Source organism: Hyla sarda, chromosome 7, assembly GCF_029499605.1.
Source record: "Hyla sarda isolate aHylSar1 chromosome 7, aHylSar1.hap1, whole genome shotgun sequence".
In the NCBI taxonomy this organism is placed as follows: Eukaryota; Metazoa; Chordata; class Amphibia; order Anura; family Hylidae; genus Hyla; species Hyla sarda.
In genome coordinates this window covers 10,569,435-10,595,005 of record NC_079195.1, presented here as the reverse complement: position 1 = coordinate 10,595,005, position 25,571 = coordinate 10,569,435, and the positions used below count along the sequence as shown (strand labels likewise).

The 25,571-nt window shown below is 44.4% G+C and overlaps 1 protein-coding gene across 7 annotated transcripts in view; it reads left to right on the top strand.

The window, feature by feature from the left end:
- Window positions 1-24,627, top strand: part of LOC130281634 (alpha-2-macroglobulin-like protein 1) — a 371,222-nt gene extending 346,595 nt beyond the window's left edge. For 6 of the 7 annotated variants that reach the window (XM_056529066.1, XM_056529064.1, XM_056529071.1 and 3 more), the window contains 7 exons: window positions 4,433-4,644; window positions 11,537-11,752; window positions 13,286-13,395; window positions 16,165-16,255; window positions 17,386-17,454; window positions 18,644-18,746; window positions 19,335-19,570. In XM_056529066.1, coding sequence (XP_056385041.1) covers window positions 4,433-4,644; window positions 11,537-11,752; window positions 13,286-13,395; window positions 16,165-16,255; window positions 17,386-17,454; window positions 18,644-18,746; window positions 19,335-19,372 — 839 coding nt within the window. In that variant the 3' untranslated portion in view covers window positions 19,373-19,570. Of the gene's footprint in view, window positions 1-4,432; window positions 4,645-11,536; window positions 11,753-13,285; window positions 13,396-16,164; window positions 16,256-17,385; window positions 17,455-18,643; window positions 18,747-19,334; window positions 19,571-24,498 lie in introns of those variants that run through there. The other variant, XM_056529065.1, reaches the window with a different exon arrangement.
- Window positions 24,628-25,571: the final 944 nt, after the last annotated feature.

The following is a 25,571-nucleotide window of genomic DNA, read 5'->3' as shown; positions in this document are numbered from 1 at the left end:
TTTAATACAGACTAAGTCCAGTAAAAATGTAGGAAATGCCAAGGGGCAACTCAGCTCACTCACCACACCGTAATGTAGTCCTGGGCTTCGTAGGGAGAGAGCAGTCTGGAGCACGAACACACGGGCCGCTTCCCGTTAATGGCATGTAGAAAGAAGGTGAGAAGTTCAGCTCGCTGACCAGAAAAAATAAAACGTAACCTTTACTGTGGACGGTTAAAATCCATGAGGACAAAAAAAACTAGATAGTGGATAAAAACATCGCGCCACGGCGCGATGTTTTTATCCACTATCTAGTTTTTTTTTGTCCTCATGGATTTTAACCGTCCACAGTAAAGTTTACGTTTTATTTTTCTGGTCAGCGAGCTGAACTTCTCACCTTCTTTCTAAGTCCAGTAAAGCCCGGACCGGACTGTGGGAACGGCCTCCCACCCACACTACAGCCGTTCCAGGAAAAGAGCCCACTAAAACTACATGGCAGTTATCCTACCTACTGTTACTGAATACAAAAAATGCTCTTTTCCCCCACGAGCCCCGGGACTTCGGTGGCACATACACCGCAGCTTCCTTGCTTTAACTTAGCTGCATGGCAACACTGAAACGGATTGCCGGATCGGCCTCCTTGACAACCCCAGAAGTTTAGTAGTGAATATAGAAATCTACTTGGCTCATATCTACCTTCCACCACTTTGCCTGCTGGTCTCCTACAATATATATATATATATATATATATATATATATATATATATATATATATATACTCTTTCTATAGAGATATTAGCAGCAGTATACAGATTGAGCTGGAGGGGAGGTGTAGAGCTACAGTATATACTGAATCCATAGAGTAGCAGCAGTATACAGATAGAGCTGGAGGGGGAGGTGTAGAACTACAATATATACTGAACCCAAAGAGATAGCAGCAGTAAATAAAAAGAGCTGGGAGAGGAGGTGTGTGACTACTATATATATATATATATATATATATATATATATATATATATATATATATATATACTAATCCCATAGAGATAGCAGCATTATACAGATAGAGCTGGAAGGGAGGTATATAACAAACTTTATATTCAGCGGCAGACTGACACCACTCAGGGCCCCTGGACCAAATAAAGCAAGAGCCCCCAATAAGACTCCACCCCTTGCCCCACCTCTGCCCCGCCCCATTCCTGCCCAGTATGTATATGAATATTTGCCATAGAGAGGAATAGGGGGTGCAGTGCGCTTGAGGCTATGGGGTACTTTGAGGGATGGCAATGCCGATCACCTTAACTACACCAAGTGCCTTAAAACACTGAACTCCTCCTTTTTGTGCCAACTTGGGATCTCTGTCTTAGTGTTTCTCGCGAATATTCGCAATACAAATTTTATATTCGCGAATATAGCGCTATATATTCGTAATTACGAATATTTGGGTTTTTTTTTTCACAGTACACATCACAGAGATCATCCCTTTCTGCTTCCAGCTTATGTGGTGTAAAGAAGTCTCTAATACTGCTGTGTGAGACTGGTGTGCGAATTTTCGCATATGCAAATTTTTGTATATGCTAATTATCGCATATGCAAATTTCCGCAAAAATTTCGAATATGCGAATTTGGCAAATATATGACAAATATTCGTCCATATAGTCGCAAAATATCGCAAATTCGAATATGGCCTATGCCGCTCAACACTACTCTGTCTGTGATACCCAGTTCAACTTAGCTACAGCCTCCAATCACCTTTAAAGGGGTACTCCGGTGGAAAACATTGTTTTTTTAAATCAACTGGTGCCAGATTTGTAAATGACTTCTACTAAAAATTCTTAATCCTTCCAGTACCTATTAGCTGCTGTATACTACAGAGGAAATTCTCTTTTATTTGTGATTTCTTTTCTGTCACGACCACAGTGCTCTCTGCTGCCACCTCTGTTCATTTTGAGAAATGCCCAGAGCAGCTTATGTTTGCTATGGGGATTTTTTCCTACTCTGGACAGTTCCTAAAATGGACAGAGGTGTCAGCAAATAGCACTGTGGTCGTGACAGAAAAGAAATCCCAAATAGAAAAGAATTATAAAATTTTAATAGAAGTAATTTACATATCTGTTTAATTTCTGACACCAGTTGATTTATTAAAAAAAAAAAAAAAGTTCCACCTGAGTACCTGTCTTTCACCGCTCACTACATGATGGCACAGTCAGATATATAACTCATGTCTCTGACTGTGCTATCATATAGTGAGCGGTGAAAGGCAGATAGAAAATAGCAACTAGTCCATTCATAAGCCGCACACTTTACCTTTTTTGCCCCCTGCTTGGCTGAGGCCTCTTAGATTTATTACAGAAATAGCACAGCAGCACAGAGTATTTCTGGAGGGAACTGTAGTGAGGCAGACTGTCTGAAATACTCTGTGCTGCTGGGAAGCCTACTCCATCTTCTACCTTCCTTTCACCCCCACCCCCCTATATGATGGTACAGTCAGAGATATAAGTAATAGTTCACATATACCTTATATCTCAGACTGTGCCATCATGTAGGGAGCGGTGAAAGGCAGGTAGAAGATACATACAACTATACAATTCATAAGCCACTGCCTGGCCAGGCTACCCTGTTTTTGGGTCCATGCAGATGTCCACTGAGAAAGCCGGCAGAGAGATCAGGGCACTTTTTCGGCAGGGCTCTGAACACTGAGGACAAGCAGGGCTCTGTACACCGAGGACAAGCAGGGCTCTGTACACCGAGGACAAGCAGGGCTCTGTACACCGAGGACAAGCAGGGCTCTGTACACCAAGGACAAGCAGGGCTCTGTACACTGAGGACAAGCAGGGCTCTGTACACTGAGGATAAGCAGGGCTCTGTACACTGAGGACAAGCAGGGCTCCTTACATTGCGGACAAGCAGGGCTTTGTACACTGAGGACAAGCAGGGCTCTGTACACTGAGGACAAGCAGGGCTCCTTACATTGCGGACAAGCAGGGCTCTGTACACTGAGGACAAGCAGGGCTCTGTACACTGAGGACAAGCAGGGCTCCTTACATTGCGGTCAAGCAGGGCTCCGTACACTGAGGACAAGCAGGGCTCTGTACACCGAGGACAAGCAGGGCTCTGTACACTGAGGACAAGCAGGGCTCTGTACACTGATGACAAGCGGGGCTCTGTACACTGAGGACAAGCAGGGCTCTGTACACTGAGGACAAACAGGGCTCCTTACATTGCGGACAAGCAGGGCTCTGTACACTGAGGACAAGCAGGGCTCTGTACACTGAGGACAAGCAGGGCTCCTTACATTGCGGTCAAGCAGGGCTCTGTACACTGAGGAAAAGCAGGGCTCTGTACACTGAGGACAAGCAGGGCTTTGTACACTGAGGACAAGCAGGGCTCTGTACACTGATGACAAGCAGGGCTCTGTACACTGATGGCAAGCAGGGCTCTGTACACTGAGGACAAGCAGGGCTCTGTACACTGAGGACAAGCAGGGCTCTGTACACTGAGGACAAGCAGGGCTCCTTACATTGCGGACAAGCAGGGCTCTGTACACTGAGGACAAGCAGGGCTCTGTATACTGAGGACAAGCAGGGCTCCTTACATTGCGGACAAGCAAGGCTCTGTACACTGAGGACAAGCAGGGCTCTGTACACTGAGGACAAGCAGGGCTCCTTACATTGCGGACAAGCAGGGCTCTGTACACTGAGGACAAGCAGTAGTCCCGTACACTGAAGACAAGCATGACTCCCGTACACTGAGGATAAGCAGGGCTCCGTACACTGGGGACAAGCAGGCCTGGCGCACTGGTCTTCGGCGGCAACAGTAGACTCCTGCACTGCCGGACGTGAAATTCACGTGACCTAAACTCCACTCCCAGGCAGCCACTGTGGTTCTCTTAAAGGGCTGCTGCTACAGTGGCTGTCTTGGAGCGGTATAATTGTAATAGCTCCTAGCGGTCACGGCGGGCCCTTTCCCCGTGGCAGGCCCTGCAATTTGAAAAAAACAAAAAACATTTTTCTAAAAGATTTTATATGACAGGCGGCGGACAGGGGGCCCTTTTCCCGGCCGGGCCTTCGGACCATGGCCGAATGGACCGGCCGGTCAGTCCGCTCGTGTATATATTTACTGACCCCATAGAGATAGGGGATAAGTCATATACAAATAACAGTAAATATTAATGTATCCTAACAAATGTCCTACAGCAGTCAATGAATTGTACTGCTACAATATATATAAAATACTGAGAACAAGAAGTCCCCAAAACAACCCAGTTAGTAAAGGGTTAATACCATCTCATTTAATGCTAATAATGACCACCTTCCATTTTCTGTACCTGCAATGGTCAACAAAACCAAGATATGACCTAAGATCCAGGAAACCCATGAAGACGCTCCTCTATAACGTACCCATAGTTGTCTCCACTGGGATATTCCCGTGATGTGAACAATTTACTTTACAGATGGTTTATTATACTGGAGCCAGGAGACCAAATCCAGTTCAGACTCATACTGGTCAAAGCCAAAGTCTGTGGATGTGGAGATGACATCCTACGCCCTCCTGAGCTTGGCATCTACTGAAAAGCCAACCAAGAAGGAGCTCGGCGATATGGCGGCAATTGTTCGCTGGCTATCTAAACAACAGAATGCAAAAGGCGGCTACAGCTCCACTCAGGTACAAAGCTGTGAATGTTATATAAATAAAGGTCTGACCATAGAAAACCACAGGGACAGCTGAAAAAGGGAGGTAAGTGTGTGAGGACCTCTAAATAGGTCATACAGATACATACTAAATATAAGGAGCACATAGAATGCAGGTAGGGAGATGCCACTCAACCTTGTGAGCGGACCACCATTCTTATGCAGGAGAAGGGACCTAAAGGGAGGGAGAGTGGGACAACTTACTTCTGGGATGCAAAGAGGCTAGGGAGGAGGAATTATTGGCTTAATGGAACAGGGTCACCCGTTCACCCACACTAAACCCCATACACCAGGTTATGGTGCAGGTGAACAGGAGACCAATGCGGTGTCTTGGACTGATATACCTACCTGCAGTCCGGCGCCCTGTTCCTCTGAAGGTCGGCTTCTTTTTGCGCTGAAATGCGAGCTGGAGCCGAGGCCCGCCGGCTAGATTTATGAGTGCTGGTCACATAAGCACTTGTGCCTACTGAGCGCTTATGTGACCGTCGCTCATGAATATTCAAATCCAGCCGGCCTGTCTCAAGTGCGCAATTCAGTGGAGGAAGAAGCGGACCTTCAGAGGAATGAGGCACCGGACTGCTGGTAGGTATATAAGTCCGAGACACCACGTCTACTGTTCACCCGCACTATAACCTGATGTATTGGGTTTAGTGTGGGTGAACGGGTGACCATTTTCCCTTAAGGGGTATTCCTGTATTAGACATCTTATCCCCTATATACAGCATGGGAGATTAGATGTCTGATTGCAGGGGGTCTGAGCGCTGGGACTCCTGCAATCTTCACTTAGGCTGTGCTAGGCATCAGGGCAGCCATTTCCACCACGCGCGCTCCATCTGTGGTCACCATGCCCGCTCCATCTGTGGTTACCATGCCCGCTCCATCTGTGGTCACCATGCCCGCTCCATCTGTGATCACCATGCCCGCTCCATCTGTGGTCACCATGCCCGCTCCATCTGTGGTCACCATGCCCGCTCCATCTGTGGTCACCATGCCCGCTCCATCTGTGGTCACCATGCCCGCTCCATCTGTGGTCACCATGCCCGCTCCATCTGTGGTCACTATGCCCGCTCCATCTGTGGTCACCATGCCCGCTCCATCTGTGGTCACCATGCCCGCTCCATCTGTGGTCACCATGCCCGCTCCATCTATGGTCACCATGCCCGCTCCATCTGTGGTCACCATGCCCGCTCCATCTGTGGTCACCATGCCCGCTCTATCTGTGGTCACCATGCCCGCTCCATCTGTGGTCACCATGCCCGCTCCATCTGTGGTCACCATGCCTGCTCCATTCGTGGGAGAGATGGAGAAACAGCATTAGTTTATCTCCTAATCTCCCATAGAGCTATATGGAGGGAGTGTGTCGGCAACATCTTCGGGCTGTGGTCGACAGTATTTCAGCACATAGTGAAGATCACTCCATGCATGCTGGTTTCCGGGGGTGCCGGGCAGGAGATCACAGCGGTCCAGCTGCTGGCACTTATACGGGAGATAAGATAGGAGATAAGATGTCTAGTATTGGAGTATCCCTTTAAGTACTGCCAGTGTGGGGTGGGGCAGTACCCTCTGATTGGCCCACCATGTACTGAAAAAAGGAAAGATGGCCATGGGCTAACCCATGCCATGCCAACTACTTGGTTTTGTGATGTTATTGTCCATGTCCTGGCCCACATGACCACCAATATGTGCCCCCTGCAGTCCTTGTGTACCTTCCATATATGGTCCAGCGCCCTCAATTATCATCATACAAATTACCATTATACTGTTACTGACCAAATCCTATATACTGAGACCAATAATGCCAGTATACAAGGAGAAATATTACCACCACATACTGGCTAAAAAAACGACATGCCCCTTAGTGCCCCCATATTGTATTAGTTCCCCTTTATGTCCCAGTATAGTAGTTGGCCCCCTCTGTTTCCCTATTTACAGGGTGCGCCATTTATATGGATTCCCTCCATGAAATGGGAATGGTTGGTGATATTAACTCCCTGTTTGTGGCACATTAGTATATGTGAGGGGGGAAACTTTTCAAGATGGGTGGTGACCATGGTGGCCATTTTGAAGTCGGACATTTTGAATCCAACTTTTGTTTTTTCAATAGGAAGAGGGTCATGTGACATCAAACTTATTGGGAATTTCACAAGAAAAACAATGATGTGCTTGGTTTTAATGTAACTTTATTGTTTCAAGAGTTATTTACAAGTTTCTGACCACTTATAAAATGTGTTCAATGTGCTGCCCATTGTGTTGGATTGTCAATGCAACCCTCTTCTCTATATACTGCTATATACTACTATATACACCGCAGGAGAAATGCTAACACAGGCTTCCAGTATCCATATACACTACTATATACTACTATATACACCACAGGAGAAATGCTAGCACAGGCTTTTAGTATCCGTATACACTGCTATATACTACTATATACACTGCAGGAGAAATGCTAGCACAGGCTTCCAGTATCCGTATACACTGCTATATACTACTATATACACTGCAGGAGAAATGCTAGCACAGGCTTCCAGTATCCGTATACACTGCTATATACTACTATATACACCACAGGAGAAATGCTAGCACAGGCTTCCAGTATCCGTATACACAGCTATATACTACTATATACACTGCAGGAGAAATGCTAGCACAGGCTTCCAGTATCCGTATGCACTGCTATATACTACTATATACACCGCAGGAGAAATGCTAGCACAGGCTTCCAGTATCCGTATACACTGCTATATACTACTATATACACTGCAGGAGAAATGCTAGCACAGGCTTCCAGTATCCGTATACACTGCTATATACTACTATATACACCGCAGGAGAAATGCTAGCACAGGCTTCCAGTATCTGTATACACTGCTATATACTACTATATACACCGCAGGAGAAATGCTAGCACAGGCTTTCAGTATCCGTATACACTGCTATATACTACTATATACACCGCAGGAGAAATGCTAGCACAGGCTTCCAGTATCTGTATACACTGCTATATACTACTATATACACCGCAGGAGAAATGCTAGCACAGGCTTCCAGTATCCGTATACACTGCTATATACTACTATATACACCGCAGGAGAAATGCTAGCACAGGCTTCTAGTATCTCTATACACTGCTATATACTACTATATACACCGCAGGAGAAATGCTAGCACAGGCTTCCAGTATCAGTATACACTGCTATATACTACTAGATACACCGCAGGAGAAATGCTAGCACTGGCTTCCAGTATCTGTATACACTGCTATATACTACTATATACACTGCAGGAGAAATGCTAGCACAGGCTTCCAGTATCCATATACACTGCTATATACTACTATATACACTGCAGGAGAAATGCTAGCACAGGCTTCCAGTATCCGTATACACTGCTATATACTACTATATACACCGCAGGAGAAATGCTAGCACAGGCTTCCAGTATCCGTATACACTGCTATATACTACTATATACACCACAGGAGAAATGCTAGCACAGGCTTCCAGTATCCGTATACACTGCTATATACTACTATATACACCACAGGAGAAATGCCAGCACAGGCTTCCAGTATCTGTATACACTGCTATATACTACTATATACACCTCAGGAGAAATGCTAGCACAGGCTTCCAGTATCCGTATACACTGCCATATACTACTATATACACCACAGGAGAAATGCTAGCACAGGCCTCCAGTATCCGTATACACTACTATATACTACTATATACACCGCAGGAGAAATTCCAGCACAGGCTTCCAGTATCAGTAGTTTCAGGTGCTGCAGAATGGGCAAACTAAAATGTGAACAGGACCCTCAGTTTACGCAGAAGATTTTGTCCAGTGATGAGGAAGCTTTTATGTGAATGGTGAAGTTAACAAACAAAACCAGCGCTATTGGTCTGACACTAACCCACATTGGAGAGATCCCTCCAAGACTGTTGGAACACAAAAAATGATGGTCCGGTGTGGTATATGGGGTACAAAGGTAGTGGGGCCATTCTTCATCAATGGAAACCTCAAGGACACTGAATATGCGAAATTGCTCCATGATGATGTGTTTCCCTCTTTATGCACTGAAGCTGCACGTTCCCTGATGGTGAACACCACATTATGGGTGTCAGGTCCGAGGATTGGTCATCGTGGGCCAGTTGAATGGCCCCCAAGGTCTCCCGATCTGACCCCCTTAGACTTTTATCTTTGGGGTCATATGAAGGCAATTGTCTATGCTGTGAAGATACGAGATGTCCAGCACCTGAAACAACGGATACTGGAAGCCTGTGCTAGCATTTCTCCTGCGGTGTATATAGTAGTATATAGCAGTGTATATGGATACTGGAGGCCTGTGCTAGCATTTCTCCTGTGGTGTATATAGTAGTATATAGCAGTGTATACGGATACTGGAGGCCTGTGCTAGCATTTCTCCTGCGGTGTATATAGTAGTATATAGCAGTGTATACGGATGCTGGAAGCCTGTGCTAGCATTTCTCCTGCGGTGTATATAGTAGTATATAGCAGTGTATACGGATACTGGAAGCCTGTGCTAGCATTTCTCCTGCGGTGTATATAGTAGTATATAGTAGTGTATATGGATACTGGAAGCCTGTGCTGGCATTTCTCCTGCGGTGTATGTAGTAGTATATAGCAGTGTATACGGATACCGGAAGCCTGTGCTAGCATTTCTCCTGCGGTGTATATAGTAGTATATAGCAGTGTATACGGATACTGGAAGCCTGTGCTAGCATTTCTCCTGCGGTGTATATAGTAGTATATAGCAGTGTATACGGATACTGGAAGCCTGTGCTAGCATTTCTCCTGCGGTGTATATAGTAGTATATAGCAGTGTATACGGATACTGGAAGCCTGTGCTAGCATTTCTCCTGCGGTGTATATAGTAGTATATAGCAGTGTATACGGATACTGGAAGCCTGTGCTAGCATTTCTCCTGCGGTGTATATAGTAGTATATAGCAGTGTATACGGATACTGGAAGCCTGTGCTAGCATCTCTCCTGCAGTGTATATAGTAGTATATAGCAGTGTATACGGATACTGGAAGCCTGTGCTGGCATTTCTCCTGCGGTGTATATAGTAGTATATAGCAGTGTATACGGATACTGGAAGCCTGTGCTGGCATTTCTCCTGTGGTGTATATAGTAGTATATAGCATTGTATACGGATACTGGAAGCCTGTGCTAGCATTTCTCCTGCGGTGTATATAGTAGTATATAGCAGTGTATACTGTTACTGGAAGCCTGTGCTAGCATTTCTCCTGCGGTGTATATAGTAGTATATAGCAGTGTATACGGATACTGGAAGCCTGTGCTAGCATTTCTCCTGCGGTGTATATAGTAGTATATAGCAGTATATAGAGAAGAGGGTTGCATTGACAATCCAACACAATGGGCAGCACATTGAACACATTTTATAAGTGGTCAGAAACTTGTAAATAACTCATGAAAGAATAAAGTTACGTTAAAACCAAGCACATCTTTGTTTTTCTTGTGAAATTCCCATGAAGTTTGATGTGTCACATGACCCTCTTCCTATTGAAAAAAACAAAAGTTGGATTCAAAATGGCTGTCTTCAAAATGGCCGCCATGGTCACCACCCATCTTTAAAAGTTTCCCCCCTCACATATACTAATGTGCCACAAACAGGAAGTTATCACCAACCATTCCCATTGTATTAAGGTGTATCCATATAAATGGACCACCCTGTAGTATTAGGCCCGCTCTGTGTCCCATATATCATTGTGCTCCTATAAGACCTTCTCTGTTCCCCCATATGGTATTAGGCCCTCTCCTTTGCCCCATATTCTATAAGGCCCCCTCTGCGCACCATTTAGTATTAGACCACATCTTGTCCCCCATATAGTACCTAGGTGCCATTGTGCTCCCATTTAGTATTTTATCCACTGTGTACCCCCCTATACAGTTTTATGTCCCATCTGTGTCCCCTATATAGTATTAAGCCTCCTCCATTCCGTCAGTACAACGCTGCCCAGACCCATCTCATCGGGGTGGGCATAGCGATGCAGAGGTATATTCTTGGCCACAATAACCCTAAGAGCTCATATACATATTGAATAAAAGTAATTGCCCCAGACAATGAAGCTGCTGATCAAGATACCATAGGTAACGCTCATTAAACACTAACGTCTCTACCCAGCATTACCTTCGGTTTAATCGGTCTCACCTGGTGGCGGACTGTCTTTAAACCTCTGCTTAATGCATCTCCAAAGTTTGTACCTAGATACATTTTTTCATCGTTCATCTTGAAATGTCTTAGTCCTTCTGACAATAACACTGCACACCACGTAGTTTAACCAAGAGTGATGCATAATGGATCTCCAGAAACGTCCTAAGCCTCAAAGATTAAAGGGGTATTCCAGGCAAAAACTTTTTTTTATATATCAACTGGCTCCGGAAAGTTAAACAGATTTGTAAATTACTTCTATTAAAAAATCTTAATCCTTCCAATAGTTATTAGCTTCTGAAGTTGAGTTGCTGTTTTCTGTCTAACTGCTTTCTGATGACTCACGTCCCGGGAGCTGTGCAGCTCCTATGGGGATATTCTCCCAGCATGCACAGCTCCCGGGACGTGACATCATCATTGAGCAGTTAGACAGAAAACTTCAGAAGCTAATAACTATTGGAAGGATTAAGATTTTTTAATAGAAGTAATTTACAAATCTGTTTAACTTTCCGAGGCCAGTTGATATATATAAAAAAGTTTTTGCCTGGAATACCCCTTTAAACCATCTACTATGATCATACATCACATGTGAGGAGTAAACCCCATATATGTCACATTGTTTTCCTCACACCCCTTTTGAGCATTTTGCCTTTTTCTCATCGTTTAGGACACAGTGGTCGCCCTTCAAGCTTTGTCAAAGTTTGCAGGCCTTACGAGCAGTAAAGCAGGAGAAATGACCGTAGATGTGACCACGGAGAATGGATTCCACCGTCGCTTTCTGGTAGACAATAACAACCGCCTACTACTACAGAAGGAGCAACTTCCTCAGATCCCCGGGGAGTACACAGTCACAGTATCTGGAAATGGAACATTAGTCATGCAGGTACAGACTATGCTAAAACTGTGTACCATTGGTTTGTAGAAGAAGAGTATAACTATGTATAGCGGACAGGGACAGTTAGAGGACTACTGCTCCCAGCTGACCTACCTGGTAGGGTGGTGAAGCTAACCTGGTATTCCCTGTAGACCAAACCAACATTTGTCAAATTAGTTGTTCCTGTCGTGCAAGGTGCAGGAATGAGACCTCCGGACACTGGGATTCTGTGAAACAACTGTAACATTTTTTGAATAATCCAGTATAATACATTTTGGAATGTATATTTGGTCACTGTCCCTTAAGCTTATGCTTTTAGCAGCTCTACTGAACTTAATAACCTCTGAGGTATTTTTTAACACATGAAAGTTTAATGACCAATGTAGATGCAGACAGACTGTTCACAGTCCAATCAGCTTTATCTCTACTGATGAGGACCTTCACAGGTTGCCTTACTGTGGTACAATATGAAGTCATGGTTCTTTACTCACATGACTTTGGTTTGCAACCACATGTATGTAGCCAGGAAACCTTTTGATGACGTGACCGCCAAGCAGCACTAACTCCAACCATAGACCCCTAAAGAATGTGTTGTGGAGAGTCCCTTGTTAGCCTTCTTCTCTCTGACTTCTGAGAGAAGACTTAAAGGGGTACTCTGGCGCTAGGACATCTTATCCCTTATCCAAAGGATAGGGGATAAGATGCCTGATCACGGGGGGACCGCCGATCAGGACCCCTGTGATCTTTCACGCAGCACCCCGTTACCATCAGCCCCCGGAGCATGTTCGCTCTGGGTCTGATGACTGCCGATCACGGGGCCGGAGTATTGTGATATCACACGGGGGCGGAGCCGTGAAGTCACAATACTCCAGTCCCGTGATCGGCAGTCATCAGACTCGGAGCGAACATGCTCCGGGGGCTGATGGTAACGGGGTGCTGCATGAAAGATCACGGGGGACCCCAGCAGCGGGACCCCCACGATTAGGCATCTGATCCTCTATCCTTTAGATAGGGGATAAGATGTCTTAGCGCCGGAGTACCCCTTTAAGCACTTTATGGCCTAGTTGTACAAATGTCTAGGAATAGCAGGGGTAGGAGATGTGCACAGTTTGCTAGTCTTGGTCAGGCTTACTGACTAAAAGGTTTGGGTCCATCCCTTCTCCTGGGAGAGAAAGGCTGGACTAGGGACTTCACCCACAACCATTGGTTGGGAGGATCATGTGACCAAGTCCCCATTCATCTGACACAATTTTTAACCCTTCACACACTTGAATGCCTCATTGTATTTCTATTGCACCATAAGACACCTTATTGGGAATAATAGGTGAACACTACATATGTATATTATTATGTTGTGGATCTATTGGGAGAAATTCATGAAGGTTCAGGAGACGACAGAGATTATAGTCATGAATGTCAGCTCCAGGAATACTGTGAAGGTGTCCTGTCTGGGGTAATGATCCTATGCTGTGTAGGTAAAGGGGAGAGGTTATCATTTTGTGTCTTATTCATATGTTCCATGTCATATGTATCATTGCACAGGCTGTTCAGCGACATAATATTCTACCTGATGCCAAAGAAGACGCATTCATCCTGTCAGCAAAACCTCAATGCATCAAAAATGACTTATTACAGATAGCGCTGGAATTCAAGTAAGAAACTACCACCTACCATTGTGTATAGCAGTGTTTGCCAACCAGCGTGTCCCCAGATGTTGCAAAACTACAACTCCCAGCATGGTTTTCTTAGTGAGGAAATTGGCACAGTTACTATGTCAAAAACCATGCAGCTATTAGTCTGTGAACATTCCCTAAGGAATCATCTGGTCTTCATCTTTAGGGCGCGTTCACACTATGGAAATTATGCCCAGAATTTCCATTGGGATTCCACTGTACAGATCTCGGGCATCAATGATTCCGCAAGTGTCCAAACTAAATTCTGTAATGTAGACGGGCCCATTTCCCTACAAGGAAATTCATATCCTGGTCCTCAGAATAGTCATTGATTAATGGCGGTAGTGCCTATGGGGTAGTGGCAATGTCAGGATCAGAGCAGAGGGACCAGGAGCATGGTCATGGTTTGATAGGCCAGTGTGTAAACCAGGAACGTAGTCAGGGATAGGAACCACCAGGTAGATAATCCAAGGGACAGGACCGCGTCAGGGACAAGGCCGGGGGCAAGATCAGCTTCAAAAGTAAAATGCCCAAGCAAAACACATAACAAATTGTAGGTTAGGATGTACATTAACCCCTTCCTGATCCTATGATGTACATTTACGTCAGGAGCGAGCCCCATGCCCTACTCAGCGAGTGACAGCTGCAATCTGCAGCTAACATCAGCCGATAATGATCAACATAAGAGATCACTCCGATACTGATCATTTAACTGTTTACATGCTGCAATCAAGGGAGATGGTTGCATTTAAATATTTTGCCATTCATCCCTGGTGTCTAGTGGTCCGATCAGCACCCCTGCAATGTTATCACAGGGTGCCAATTGGTTGCGCCAGCCTATGGTAGGCTCTACTAATAGAGCTGAATAGCAGCAAAATTGGCGGCTCACCTCAGATTGACTCTCCCATCCGCTTCCGGACTAACCGGCTGTGCCACCGGTCCAATAGGCAGAACTAAGAGAAGGAATGTCCAGCGCAGGATGAAGTCAAACAGGAACTTTATTAACGATCACATGGAGCACACACAAACACCAACGCGTTTCGGGTCAGACTGGACCCTTAAAGGGGTTATCCAGGAAATTATTTTTTTTTATATATCAACTGGCTCCAGAAAGTTAAACAGATTTGTAAATTACTTCTATTAAAAAAATCTTAATCCTTTCAGTACTTATTAGCTTCTGAAGTTAAGGTTGTTCTTTTCTGTCTAAGTGCTCTCTGATGACACGTGTCTCGGGAACCGCCCAGTTTAGAAGCAAATCCCCATAGCAAACCTCTTCTAAACTGGGCGGTTCCCGAGACACGTGTCATCAGAGAGCACTTAGACAGAAAAGAACAACCTTAATTTCAGAAGCTAATAAGTACTGAAAGGATTAAGATTTTTTAATAGAAGTAATTTACAAATCTGTTTAACTTTCTGGAGCCAGTTGATATATAAAAAAGGGTCCAGTCCAGTTAAGGGTCCAGTCTGACCTGAAACGCGTTGGTGTTTCTGTGTGCTCCATGTGATCGTTAATAAAGTTCCTGTTTGACTTCATCCTGCCCTAGACATTCCTTCTCATAGTTCTACTAATAGAGCAGTTTAATAGATCAATTCAAAGCATATGCAATCAAATAATTGCTTATAAAAGGCCCTCGGGGCCTTTGGGCTAAAAAAAAGTGTTAAAGTGAAAATATAAAAAAAAATAGATATTTAAGTCCCCCTGAATAAAAGTCAAATCACCCCACTTTTCCCATTTTCCTAAGATAAAAATGTAAAAATAAATAAATAAATTAAACATATGTGGCATTGTCCGAACTATTAAATGATCATATTCCTGATCCCACACGATCAACGTCATAAACGCAAACAAATCTAAAAAGATTTTTTATTTTTTGGTAACATGATCACATCCCCGAATTTTTTTTATAAAAATTAATAAAATAGTCAAAATTATACAAAAAGTGGTACCAGAAAAAACTACAACTGATGGTGTAAATGCTGTTCAGCGTTTGGAACAACCTGTTCCGAACACTGGAGCCGGCACTGGGAGCTCGTGACATTATAGCCCTGCCCCCTCATGACATCACACAACCCGCCCCCTAAATGCAAGTCTATGGTAGGGGGCGTGACATCCGTCACGCCCCCTCCCATAGATTTGCATTGAGGGGGCGGGGTGTGATGTCATGAGGGGGTGGGGCTAGGACGTCACAAGCTCCCGGTGCTGGCTCCCGCGTTCGGAACAGTTTGTTCCAAACACTGAGCAGAGAAGTACCCCTTTAAGGTTTTTTGATTTCTAAAAATAAGATAATAAAAGTTATCCAATTTGACATCACTGGAATAGTACTGACCATTAGAATACATTTAACTTGTCAATTTTTCTGGCTTCGTAATACATTATATGCCAAGATAAAGGGTGCTAGTAAAATGTACAACTTGTTCTTCAAAATATAAACCCTAATACAACTGTCAGTGGAGAAAAAAAAGTCCAAAAGTCTAAATTCAGGGGGTTGGGAAGGGGTTAATCACTAAGCAAGGCAAAGCAGGTAAGGGAAGGAAACCCATTGTCATTATGGCAGCACCTGGAGGTAGACTGGAGCCCCAGTAGCAGCAGATGAATGGATGTAAATGGGTGCGGCCATTGGTGGGAGCCATAGTTGCCTGGACCGGGAGAGACGGAGACACTCCTCCAACCTCTGGGGCTTCCAGGTATCGCTGTATATGAAGGAATTTCTTTAGAAATGCTCCCACTGATCTCATCTGACTTTGCAGGTATACAGGAAAGCGTCAGTCTACCAACATGGTCCTGCTGAGAATAGACATGTTGTCCGGCTTTGAGCCTGATAAGGAATCTGCCGACAAAGTAAGTTCTTGATGTTTTTCTGACCACTGAACCTAAAACATCCTGATGTGGGAAATGATATCTCCAGCCGAAAGTCATCACAGATCCACATGTGGTCGGTGTGCACAGACCTTTACAAAGGGAATCCCCAACTCATAAACAGTTTTGTTTTGGTCCAACCACTGAGACCCCCCCCTGCACGACCACCACTCCATTCGTTGTCTCTGGGGCCACTGAACATTTCTGAGCCCTGAACTCTAAAATTTTGGACGGCCTCATAGAGAAATAATGGAGCGGTTGCAAGCCCATTCCGCACCATTCATTTTTGGGTACATTTATGGCCTTGTTCTCAGGGTCAGAAAAGGTTCCAGCAGTCGTACCCCAACTCGATCTGCTTGTTATCCCCTATCCTGGGAATAGGGGATAACATAATGAGAATGAAAACCCCAATAACTTTAACAATGTTTCCTTTGGACCTGGACCAGGACTAGAGAGTCATATCTAATATCTTATAGGACTTCAGCCTTTGTCTCCTGCTGGTGTGTCATATCTAATATCTCACGGGGCTGCAGTCATGGTTAACTGGTCTTCTGCTCAGCCTAAAAGCCGATGTGGTTATTTATACCCTAGGTTCCCCTTGGTTCTTTTTGTCCCTGTCCCTGTAAAGCCCCAGTACTTCTGATTCCTATCAGGTTCAGAGAGTGCGAGAGACTGAACCCAAACTTTGCCAGAATTACCAAGCCCCCCAAACTAGGGAGAACACACAGTTGCAGTTCTATGGTGATATTATTGGGCAGTAAGTCCCCTCAGGACTGCATCCAGAGATTCCCTGATATTTGTCTGCTGAGCTCAAATGCCATGTTTTCTATACTAATAATGATCGTGGTTTCTGAAAGTTATTCTGGCCACTCCAGCCATTTATAATGGAATTTATAACGGAATTTATAACGGAATAAATTAATAAAATACTAGAGTTGTTATAAATAACCTTCCTTTATTATGTAGGTAAACTTTGGTAGCTGGTATTTACTGAGGAAGAGGTAGGACTATGAAACTGTCCAATACAGAACATGTTTTTCTAATCCTGGACGACCCTTTTAAGACTGAATTTATAATATGATAAATAATAAATAATTTGTCACATTTTGTAGCTGAAGAAAAATCCGATGGTGAAGAGAGTGGAGGTGGAGGAAGATTCAGTGTCCATCTACCTGCAGGAGGTGAGGAAGCCCCAGTGACCCCAGAACGATGGATTCAATTTGGACCCAACACACACACACACAGAACAGCCATAACATAAAAACCATCTGTCTAATATTGTGTGGGTCTCTCTCATACTCTGATATTAAGGCATTATCAGAAAATCATGTGAACCCTGTAAATTGAAAGGTTCTGCCTTTTTGAGACTGGACTTGTCTTCTTCCCATCCTGGTGCCATCTCTTCCACACGCACACAAACATTTACATGATGGAGAACGCAACCCATCAGACAGGACACCTTCTTCCATTGCTCAATGCTCCAGTTCTGATGTCCATTGTAGACACATCTGATGGTGGACAGGGGCCACATGGGCGCTCTGACAGGCCTGATGGTCCCCATACACAACAAGCTGCAATGTCCTCTGTGATCTGACTCCTTGCTACCATAAACAGCAGGATGTTGTTCATAGTTTACTGTACAGCCTCTCTTCTATGAGATTGGACCAGACAGGCCTTCACCTCCACACACATAACATGTCCCTGGTCCCTGGTTGTCCTTCCTTGGACACTTTTGGTCAGTACTAACCACTACATACCGAGGACACCCCACAAGATTGACTGCTCTTGAGATGATCTGACGGAGTCTACACATTAGTATTCAGCCCCGGTCACAGTCATTTTTCCTGTTTCCAACCTCAATTCCAAGCACTGACCAGTCACTTGTCCTAATGTACAGTATCTAACCCCAGACAGGCGCCATTGTTACCAGATAATCCATGTTATTCACTTTGCCAGTCAGTGGTGTTAATGTTAGAACTGCTTACTGCATTCACTGTACACACTATGCAGTTACAGTCAGTGGTTACTTACACAGGGGGATCCCCTCTTGACATTATAGATGCAAATCCCCCCCCCCCCGCTTCCCCTTTTACTTTGATAACAAATGTTTTTCTGTATGGACTTGAACCCAGGCTCCATAGTAAAAACCTCAGGACTGTCCTTGCCTGTTCTACACTAGATAAAAATAGGTTTCAGCATTGAGGTAAAAAATACCTTCATATAGGTTTTTATCATTAAGGTATATCAAATATAACAAAGCGGCAAACATAAGACATTAATTAATTCCACTAAAACCAGTATTCCCCAACAATAACCAAAACAACTTACATTGTCTAAAATGTTTTCAGCTCTTTCCTCCTATCTTCTCAGGTCACTTCTCAGTCACAGACCCTGGAGCTTCAGGCTCAGCAGAAAGTCCCAGTGTCCGGCCTGAAACCCGCCATCATTAAAATCTACGATTACTACATGCCAGGTAAAATAAATCAGCAGGGTCATGTACAGAATAGAAAGGGTCCCTAGCTATCTTCTTAATCGGGCCTCACTCTGGAACTGTTTCTCTGCACCATGCTTACCCTCTATGACTCATGAAGGGCCCGGTGTGTGTTGGCCTCCATGCTTTGCTGGGCCCACTAGAAGGTGGAGATTTGCTTAATTTCTTATCGCCCATTGGAAACCATGAAGAGGCCGATCTGTGCTTTGTTGACCCCCTTAGTAGCTTCTGGTCTGCCATGATAACATGGACTCCCTCAGAGACAAACAAAGGATTTCTATAGGGTTTCCAAGGTGGCCATAGTGGAGACAACTCCTGCTGTATTCTGCTGCATGTTTTCTGTCCAGGAATCCAGATGGAAAATCCACAATTTATCTGCTATGAAGAAACTTATCTTTAGTTCCATATAGTTGATTATAATGATGATGGTGGGATGGAGGTAAAGTCTGTGACATCGCTGTGAGATGGACTGATGGGGGTATCTGTACACATTCTATACTACAAATGACTCAGCCTTCTACTGCTTTGCTTGTCTCTTTCTCCTGACTCATCTACTCTTATTTTTTGCAGAGGAAGGCAACACGATCAGCTACGAGGCAAACTGTTGAGGAGGTGTGAGTGTGATCCATCATCATGGTTCTCCAGTGATGACATGCTGTGTGACCACCCCCTGCCTATACCTGACCTCCACTCTCAAGACTCATTCATTCTTCTCTCTATCTTTGCTACCATCCATTCTTAGCACATCTACTTCTGTTTCTTTATTAAAATTGTCCAAAAATCGGAAAACTGTGCCCCATTGTATGTCTATCCACCTTCAACCAGTGACAGCATACATCCACCCATCAGACCTTTATAATTGAGATATTGTCATTAAGCACAGCCATAGTATTCCATGGGTGTAGCTATAGGGAACACTCCCAGGACCCTGGTGTCTAAATGGTTTAAATCAGCTTAAAGGGGTTATTCTAAGATGAGAAGTTACCCCTATCCACAGGACAGAGGGATAACTAGCTGAAAACCCCACTAATCCAGTGAATATAGGTTCTGCACTGGCACATTTATGTATTAGCAGGTTGCTCATATTTACTAAAAATGGGGGACAAAAAATGTATTTCCTAACATAGCAAACAGGCAGCTTTTGGAACCAGCACAGTTTTCAGCTTAGGCATTGGCAGCAGTTCAAAGGCACATCTGGCGTGCTAAGACCTTTTGAAAAGGCGACAAGCAGGAACTACAGAGGAATGAACAATGTTAGGCAGCAATGATTCAGAAAGGGAGGGAGGGAGGAAAGACCACATCTGGCTCACATCACTATGGGTGGAGGGAAAGAGGTGGAGGAGAATGAGAAAGTAGGGCCTAAGGAGAATTTAGAGAAACTATAGAAAAAAAAGGGAACAGAAAAAAAGCGCAGCAATGTGCCGTTACTCCTAATAACTGAGAGTAAATGAGAAGAGAAGCAGTTCTGCTCACCTTTGGGTGTTGCACTACGGGTACAACACCATATAGCGTAGTGAATAGAAAGTCCGGGAGTGCTGCCACGTCACCTTCTCCGTCTTAGGATGATCCTAGGCGGTCTTGGAAATAGAGGGAACTGTGGTCTGCATTGCAGCAGAAAATGCCGGTGCGTTCAGGCGCTCTCCTTGATCTACACTTGCGAGGAGAGCGCCTGAACGCACTGGCATTTTCTGCTGCAATGCAGACCACAGTTTCCTCTAAGGAGAATTTAGTGACGGAATCAGTTGAGCTATCACAGGAAGGGATAGGGATCCAGACAGACATACAACATTAAGATACCACCACTATGATGATGATGAACTATGGCAGCATGTGGCAAAGATGGAGACAAACAGGTCCTCGGAAGAATGACAAGGTGTGTGCCTTGCTGCTGTCTGTATTTTTAACATGAAGGAAAGAGATGAGTACTGGATAACCACAATTTTCGACCCTCACTATAAGACCACAATGGGGAGGTTAAATTGGCTTTCTATCATAATAAACTATGAAGCCGGCTTGCCAAATGGGAGTTGACTCCAGCAGTTGACTCAGTACTATGAGTCCAATATAGAGGATACAAGCTTGGCACTACCCCTTCACTATCATGGTAATACTACCATCAGGGCAGCATTATATGGATTGGACACCGATGCTCCTCTTTTTAGGTGGTGCTCTCCAAAAATAGTGCTACAGATAATCTTATTTATCAAGAAAAAAATTAATGAGACACTCACCAATCATTAATAAGACATTAATGAGACACTCATCCGATTGTTAATGCAGATACAGGTAATTCAGTGGGAAACAGCGAGCAAGGGCACAATCAGGTGACAGCTGTTTTGTGGGTCGGCACATATTTCCCTTGACCGACAATCACCACAACTACCACCAGTCCACCACTCCTGGTGCTGCTTCCAACAAGCCTACACAACCACAGATCAACCAGATGATCCCTAAAGACGTTATTTTGTTGACCTTTTTTTTAATTAAAACAAGGCTTTACCACCAGTACAATAACTTTTACATTATTTTAACTTTCATAACTGTTCAAAAGTACTTGGATACACTTGTAAGTGACCTAATTGTGTTATACAGGGCTGTTAGTGTAATACACAAATCTAAGATCGAATGTTAAAGTTCTGGTTAATTTTGGTCAGAGACAAAATTTTTGCTGAAAAGTCTTTACATTTCAACTGACTACAAAGTGACACAAATTTCTTCACACTAATTCCTGTACCACCAATTAAAAAAACTACCACACTTAATGGGGTACTCCCAAGGAAAACTTTTTTTTTTTTTTTTAAATCAACTGGTGCCAGAAAGTTTTACAGATTTGTATATCACTTCTATTAAAAAATCTTAATCCTTCCAGCACTTTTTAGGGGCTGTATACTAAGGAGAAATAAAAAAAAAAACTAAATGCATTTCCTCTGATGTCCTGACCACAGTGCTCTCTGCTGACCTCTGCTGTCCATTTTAGAAATTGTCCAGAGCAGGAGAAAATCCCCATCGCAAACATATGCTGCTCTGGACAGTTCCTAAAATGGACAGCAGAGGTCAGCAGAGAGCACTGTGGTCATGACATCAGAGGAAATGCATTTCTTTTTTGGATTTCTCTTTAGTATACAGCACCTAAAAAGTACTGGAAGGATTAAGATTTTTTAATAGATGTGATTTACAAATCTGTTTAACTTTCTGGCACCAATTGATTTAAAAAAAAAGTTTTACACGGGAGTACCCCTTTAAATATGGAATTAAACCAGGTGTTTGCATAAGTCACACTAGACCTGTGTTTTCACACCTTTCCCCACCAATATGTGTGACACAAAGAAATTCATGCTTGAATTTGCCCTTAAAAAGCAGTGTACAAAATTGACATACCACCCTTGTTTTCCCTGCTTTTTCTTTTGTGTATACCAGAGACTGGCATGCTTAACAATGACACAGATTTTGCCAGTAGGGTATAGTAGTGGAGTGGTCCTACTCCCACCTGGGCTGTAAAGCTTACACTTTCCTTCTCACAGATCTGCTCCTTATTGTTCCTCTACCTAAAATGACCACTGCAGCTATACACTTCTCTGGTGCCAATGGATCACCCCTCTATTGACTCCTGATTGGCTGGGTGCTGTTTTCAAAGCATTATTGACTTCCCTGAGGTCATGTGATCATTCCTTCTACTTGCAGGGTATTCTGGGCTACCCTGAGGTCATGTGTTTCTTCTCCTATTCTGATATTCCACTTTACCCCCATTTTAACAGGCGTAGCCTTCACGCTGAACCAAACTTTTCCTAAAGTTTGTGCCAAAACAGGATTTGCTGGTCTCAGTTCACTCAACTTTATTAGGGAACGTTCAGAATGTCAGTTAGATGGTCACTAAGTTTCCAAAGATGTGAATGTCTTCTTAGTTCCCTAAGTTCCCAAAGATCTATACAGTTGCACGTCAGAGGTTATTATGTCTGGTCAGTCTCTTTTTATTATGGAGTTTCTCAAAGCCGATGACCATATGTTCTTGCTGCTATGACTACCAGGGATCGATGAGTTCCCACCACAAATATCAGTTTGCCAGCAGCGCCACTGTAGGGGAAGTTGAGCATTACACTGATAGACTGGTGAAATGTTTTCAAATCAACTGGTGCCAGAAAGTTATACAGATTTGTAAATTACTTCTACTTAAAAATATTAACCCTTCCAGTGCTTATCAGATGCTGTATGCTCCACTGGAAGTTGTACCGTTCTTTTCTGTCTGACCACAGTGCTCTCTGCTGACACCTCTGTACGTGTCAGGAACTGTCCAGAGCAGGATACGTTTGCTGTGGGGATTTGCTTCTACTCTGGATGGTTGCTGACATGGACAGAGGTGGCAGCAGAGAGCATTGTGGTCAGACAGAAAATAACTATACAACTTCCTGTGGAGCATACAGCAGCTGATAAGTACTGGAAGGATTAATATATTTATATAGCAGTAATTCACAAACCTGTATAACTCTCTGGCACCAGTTGATTTAAAAAATATATATTTTCCACCGTAGTACCTGGAGGGTCTGGGTTCCGTCCACGGGAACGGAAGTTCGTGACGTCACGACGTCACGATTCCGCCCCCATGTGACGTCACGCCCCGTCCCATCAATGCAAGTCTATGGGAGGGTGCGGGACGTGACGTCACACGGGGGGTGGGGGGTATAGACGAACTTCTGTTCCCGTGGTCGGGTCTCAGACCCTCCCGCGCTTCCAGACAAGAAACAGGTTGGTGCCGCATGCTATATTGCGGGGGTCCCCAGCGGCAGGACCCCAGCGATCAGACATCTTTTCCCCTATCCTTTGGATAGGGGATAAGATGTCTAGGGGTGGAGTACCCCTTTAAAGGCAATATGTAAAGGTGCAACATCAACTTTTACAATAATAAAAGACATAAGACAAAAGCAAAGAGCCACAGAGCATGAAAGGTATAACCGAATAAGTATATTAGAAGGTACAAAAACCAGCTGAGGAGCCACTGGTAAAAATCAAGACAATCAACCAAATAGAGGTAACGAAAAATATAAAGAAAGAAAAATAGAAAAAATAAAAAATAAAATAAAATGAGGAATGAAAAAAAAGGAATGGGAAAGAGAGAGCAAGGGAAAAAGAGAAAGGAAGGGGGAAATGGTAGGGGAGCGGGGGACAGGGGGTCCAATCACTTGGTGACAAAGTGACAAATCCAAAAAGTCCGTAACCTGCTGCCAAGGGAACCACACAGAAATGACGCGAGCAGACCAGTCATGTTCCTCCGCTATAAGGTCCTCCATTCTCATAATGTTTTTCATCTCCACCAACCATTTATTTATGGAAGAGACGATCGTAATCGCCCAGTGGTGAGGAATGACCATGCGGCCAGCTGTCAAGAAATGCCTCAAGAGATCCTGAAAATAAAGACCACAAGGCCGTCTGTGGAGTGTTAGTTATTGTTAGGGACCTGAGCGCCCGAAAATGACATCACTGGGTTCTTCAGAGTTAGAGATTCTCTATGTAGCCATTTTATCTCCTCATATTGTACAAGAATACGAAGGCCAACATTTCCTGAGTTATCCCATATACCCAACTAGTCAAACTTTTCAATCTGAAGATTTTCTATGCTCATTATAGGAAGGCTGGATAGACAAGTTGTTAAAAGAGTAAATTGACTTATTTTTTACATTGTAGTCTATCGAACCTGTCTAATTTATTATTATAATTTTTTTTTATATTTTTTTTATTTCAGAGATGTTTTTTCAAGGCAAATAATAAGATTGGAGTCATTTATGCAGAGATGTGTCATTGTTTCCTATGGAGTATTGTCCCCCGGTATCTGCTCCAATATGATTACTCATAAATAAACCTTCTAAGCTTTATCCTCCTGTGTGTCTTTGTTTTTACGGCTTGTCACATGTTAGTCAATCGCTGTTAGTCAATCACGCACTTTTTCTTCCCCAAAACTGGGGCGGAAAAGTTGGTGCGTCTTATACGGCAAATACACACACCTATCGGGTCAGTCCCTGTGGCCATCAAGGGCCGGGACCCGTAGCTAATACAGGACATCACCGATCGCGGTGATGCCCTGTATTAACCCTTCAGACGCGGCGATCAAAGCTGACCTCCACGTCTGAAGGGAAAGTGACACTAACCCGGCTGCTCAGTCGGGCTGTTCGGGACCACCGCGGCGAAATCGCGGTGTCCCGAACAGCTTACAGGACACCGGGAGGGACCTTACCTGCCTCCTTGGTGTCTGCTCCGTGACGGGATCCCCTGCATGGCCGGCGCTCTCCTTCGGCGTCATCACGTCGCCGCGCATACCATCCCGTCATCCAATAGGAGCGGCGTGCGTAGCGCCGTGATGACGTCGACGGAGAGCGTGGATCCCGGGGAAGAAGACGCCCGGAGCGTCGGGGACACCACGGGGACGCGGCGACAGCGATGGAGCTACATCCAGGGCAGCGGTGACGGGTCCAGAGCGGCGGAGACACATGAGTACTACCTCCTATACCAGTGGTCTTCAACCTGCGGACCTCCAGATGTTGCAAAACTACAACTCCCAGCATGCCCGGACAGCCAACGGCTGTCCGGGCATGCTGGGAGTTGTAGTTTTGCAACATCTGGAGATCCGCAGGTTGAAGATCACTGTTGGGTTCAGAATCTTTTTTTTTCTAGATTTTGCACTTTTAAAACTGGGTGCGTCTTATATGCCGGTGTGTCCTATAAGGGCGAAAAATACGGTATATTACAAGGTCTCCTATTTATTAGAATGGTTGACATGTAGCACCCCATTGTGGGCAGGGAAGTATGAGAACACTGTAA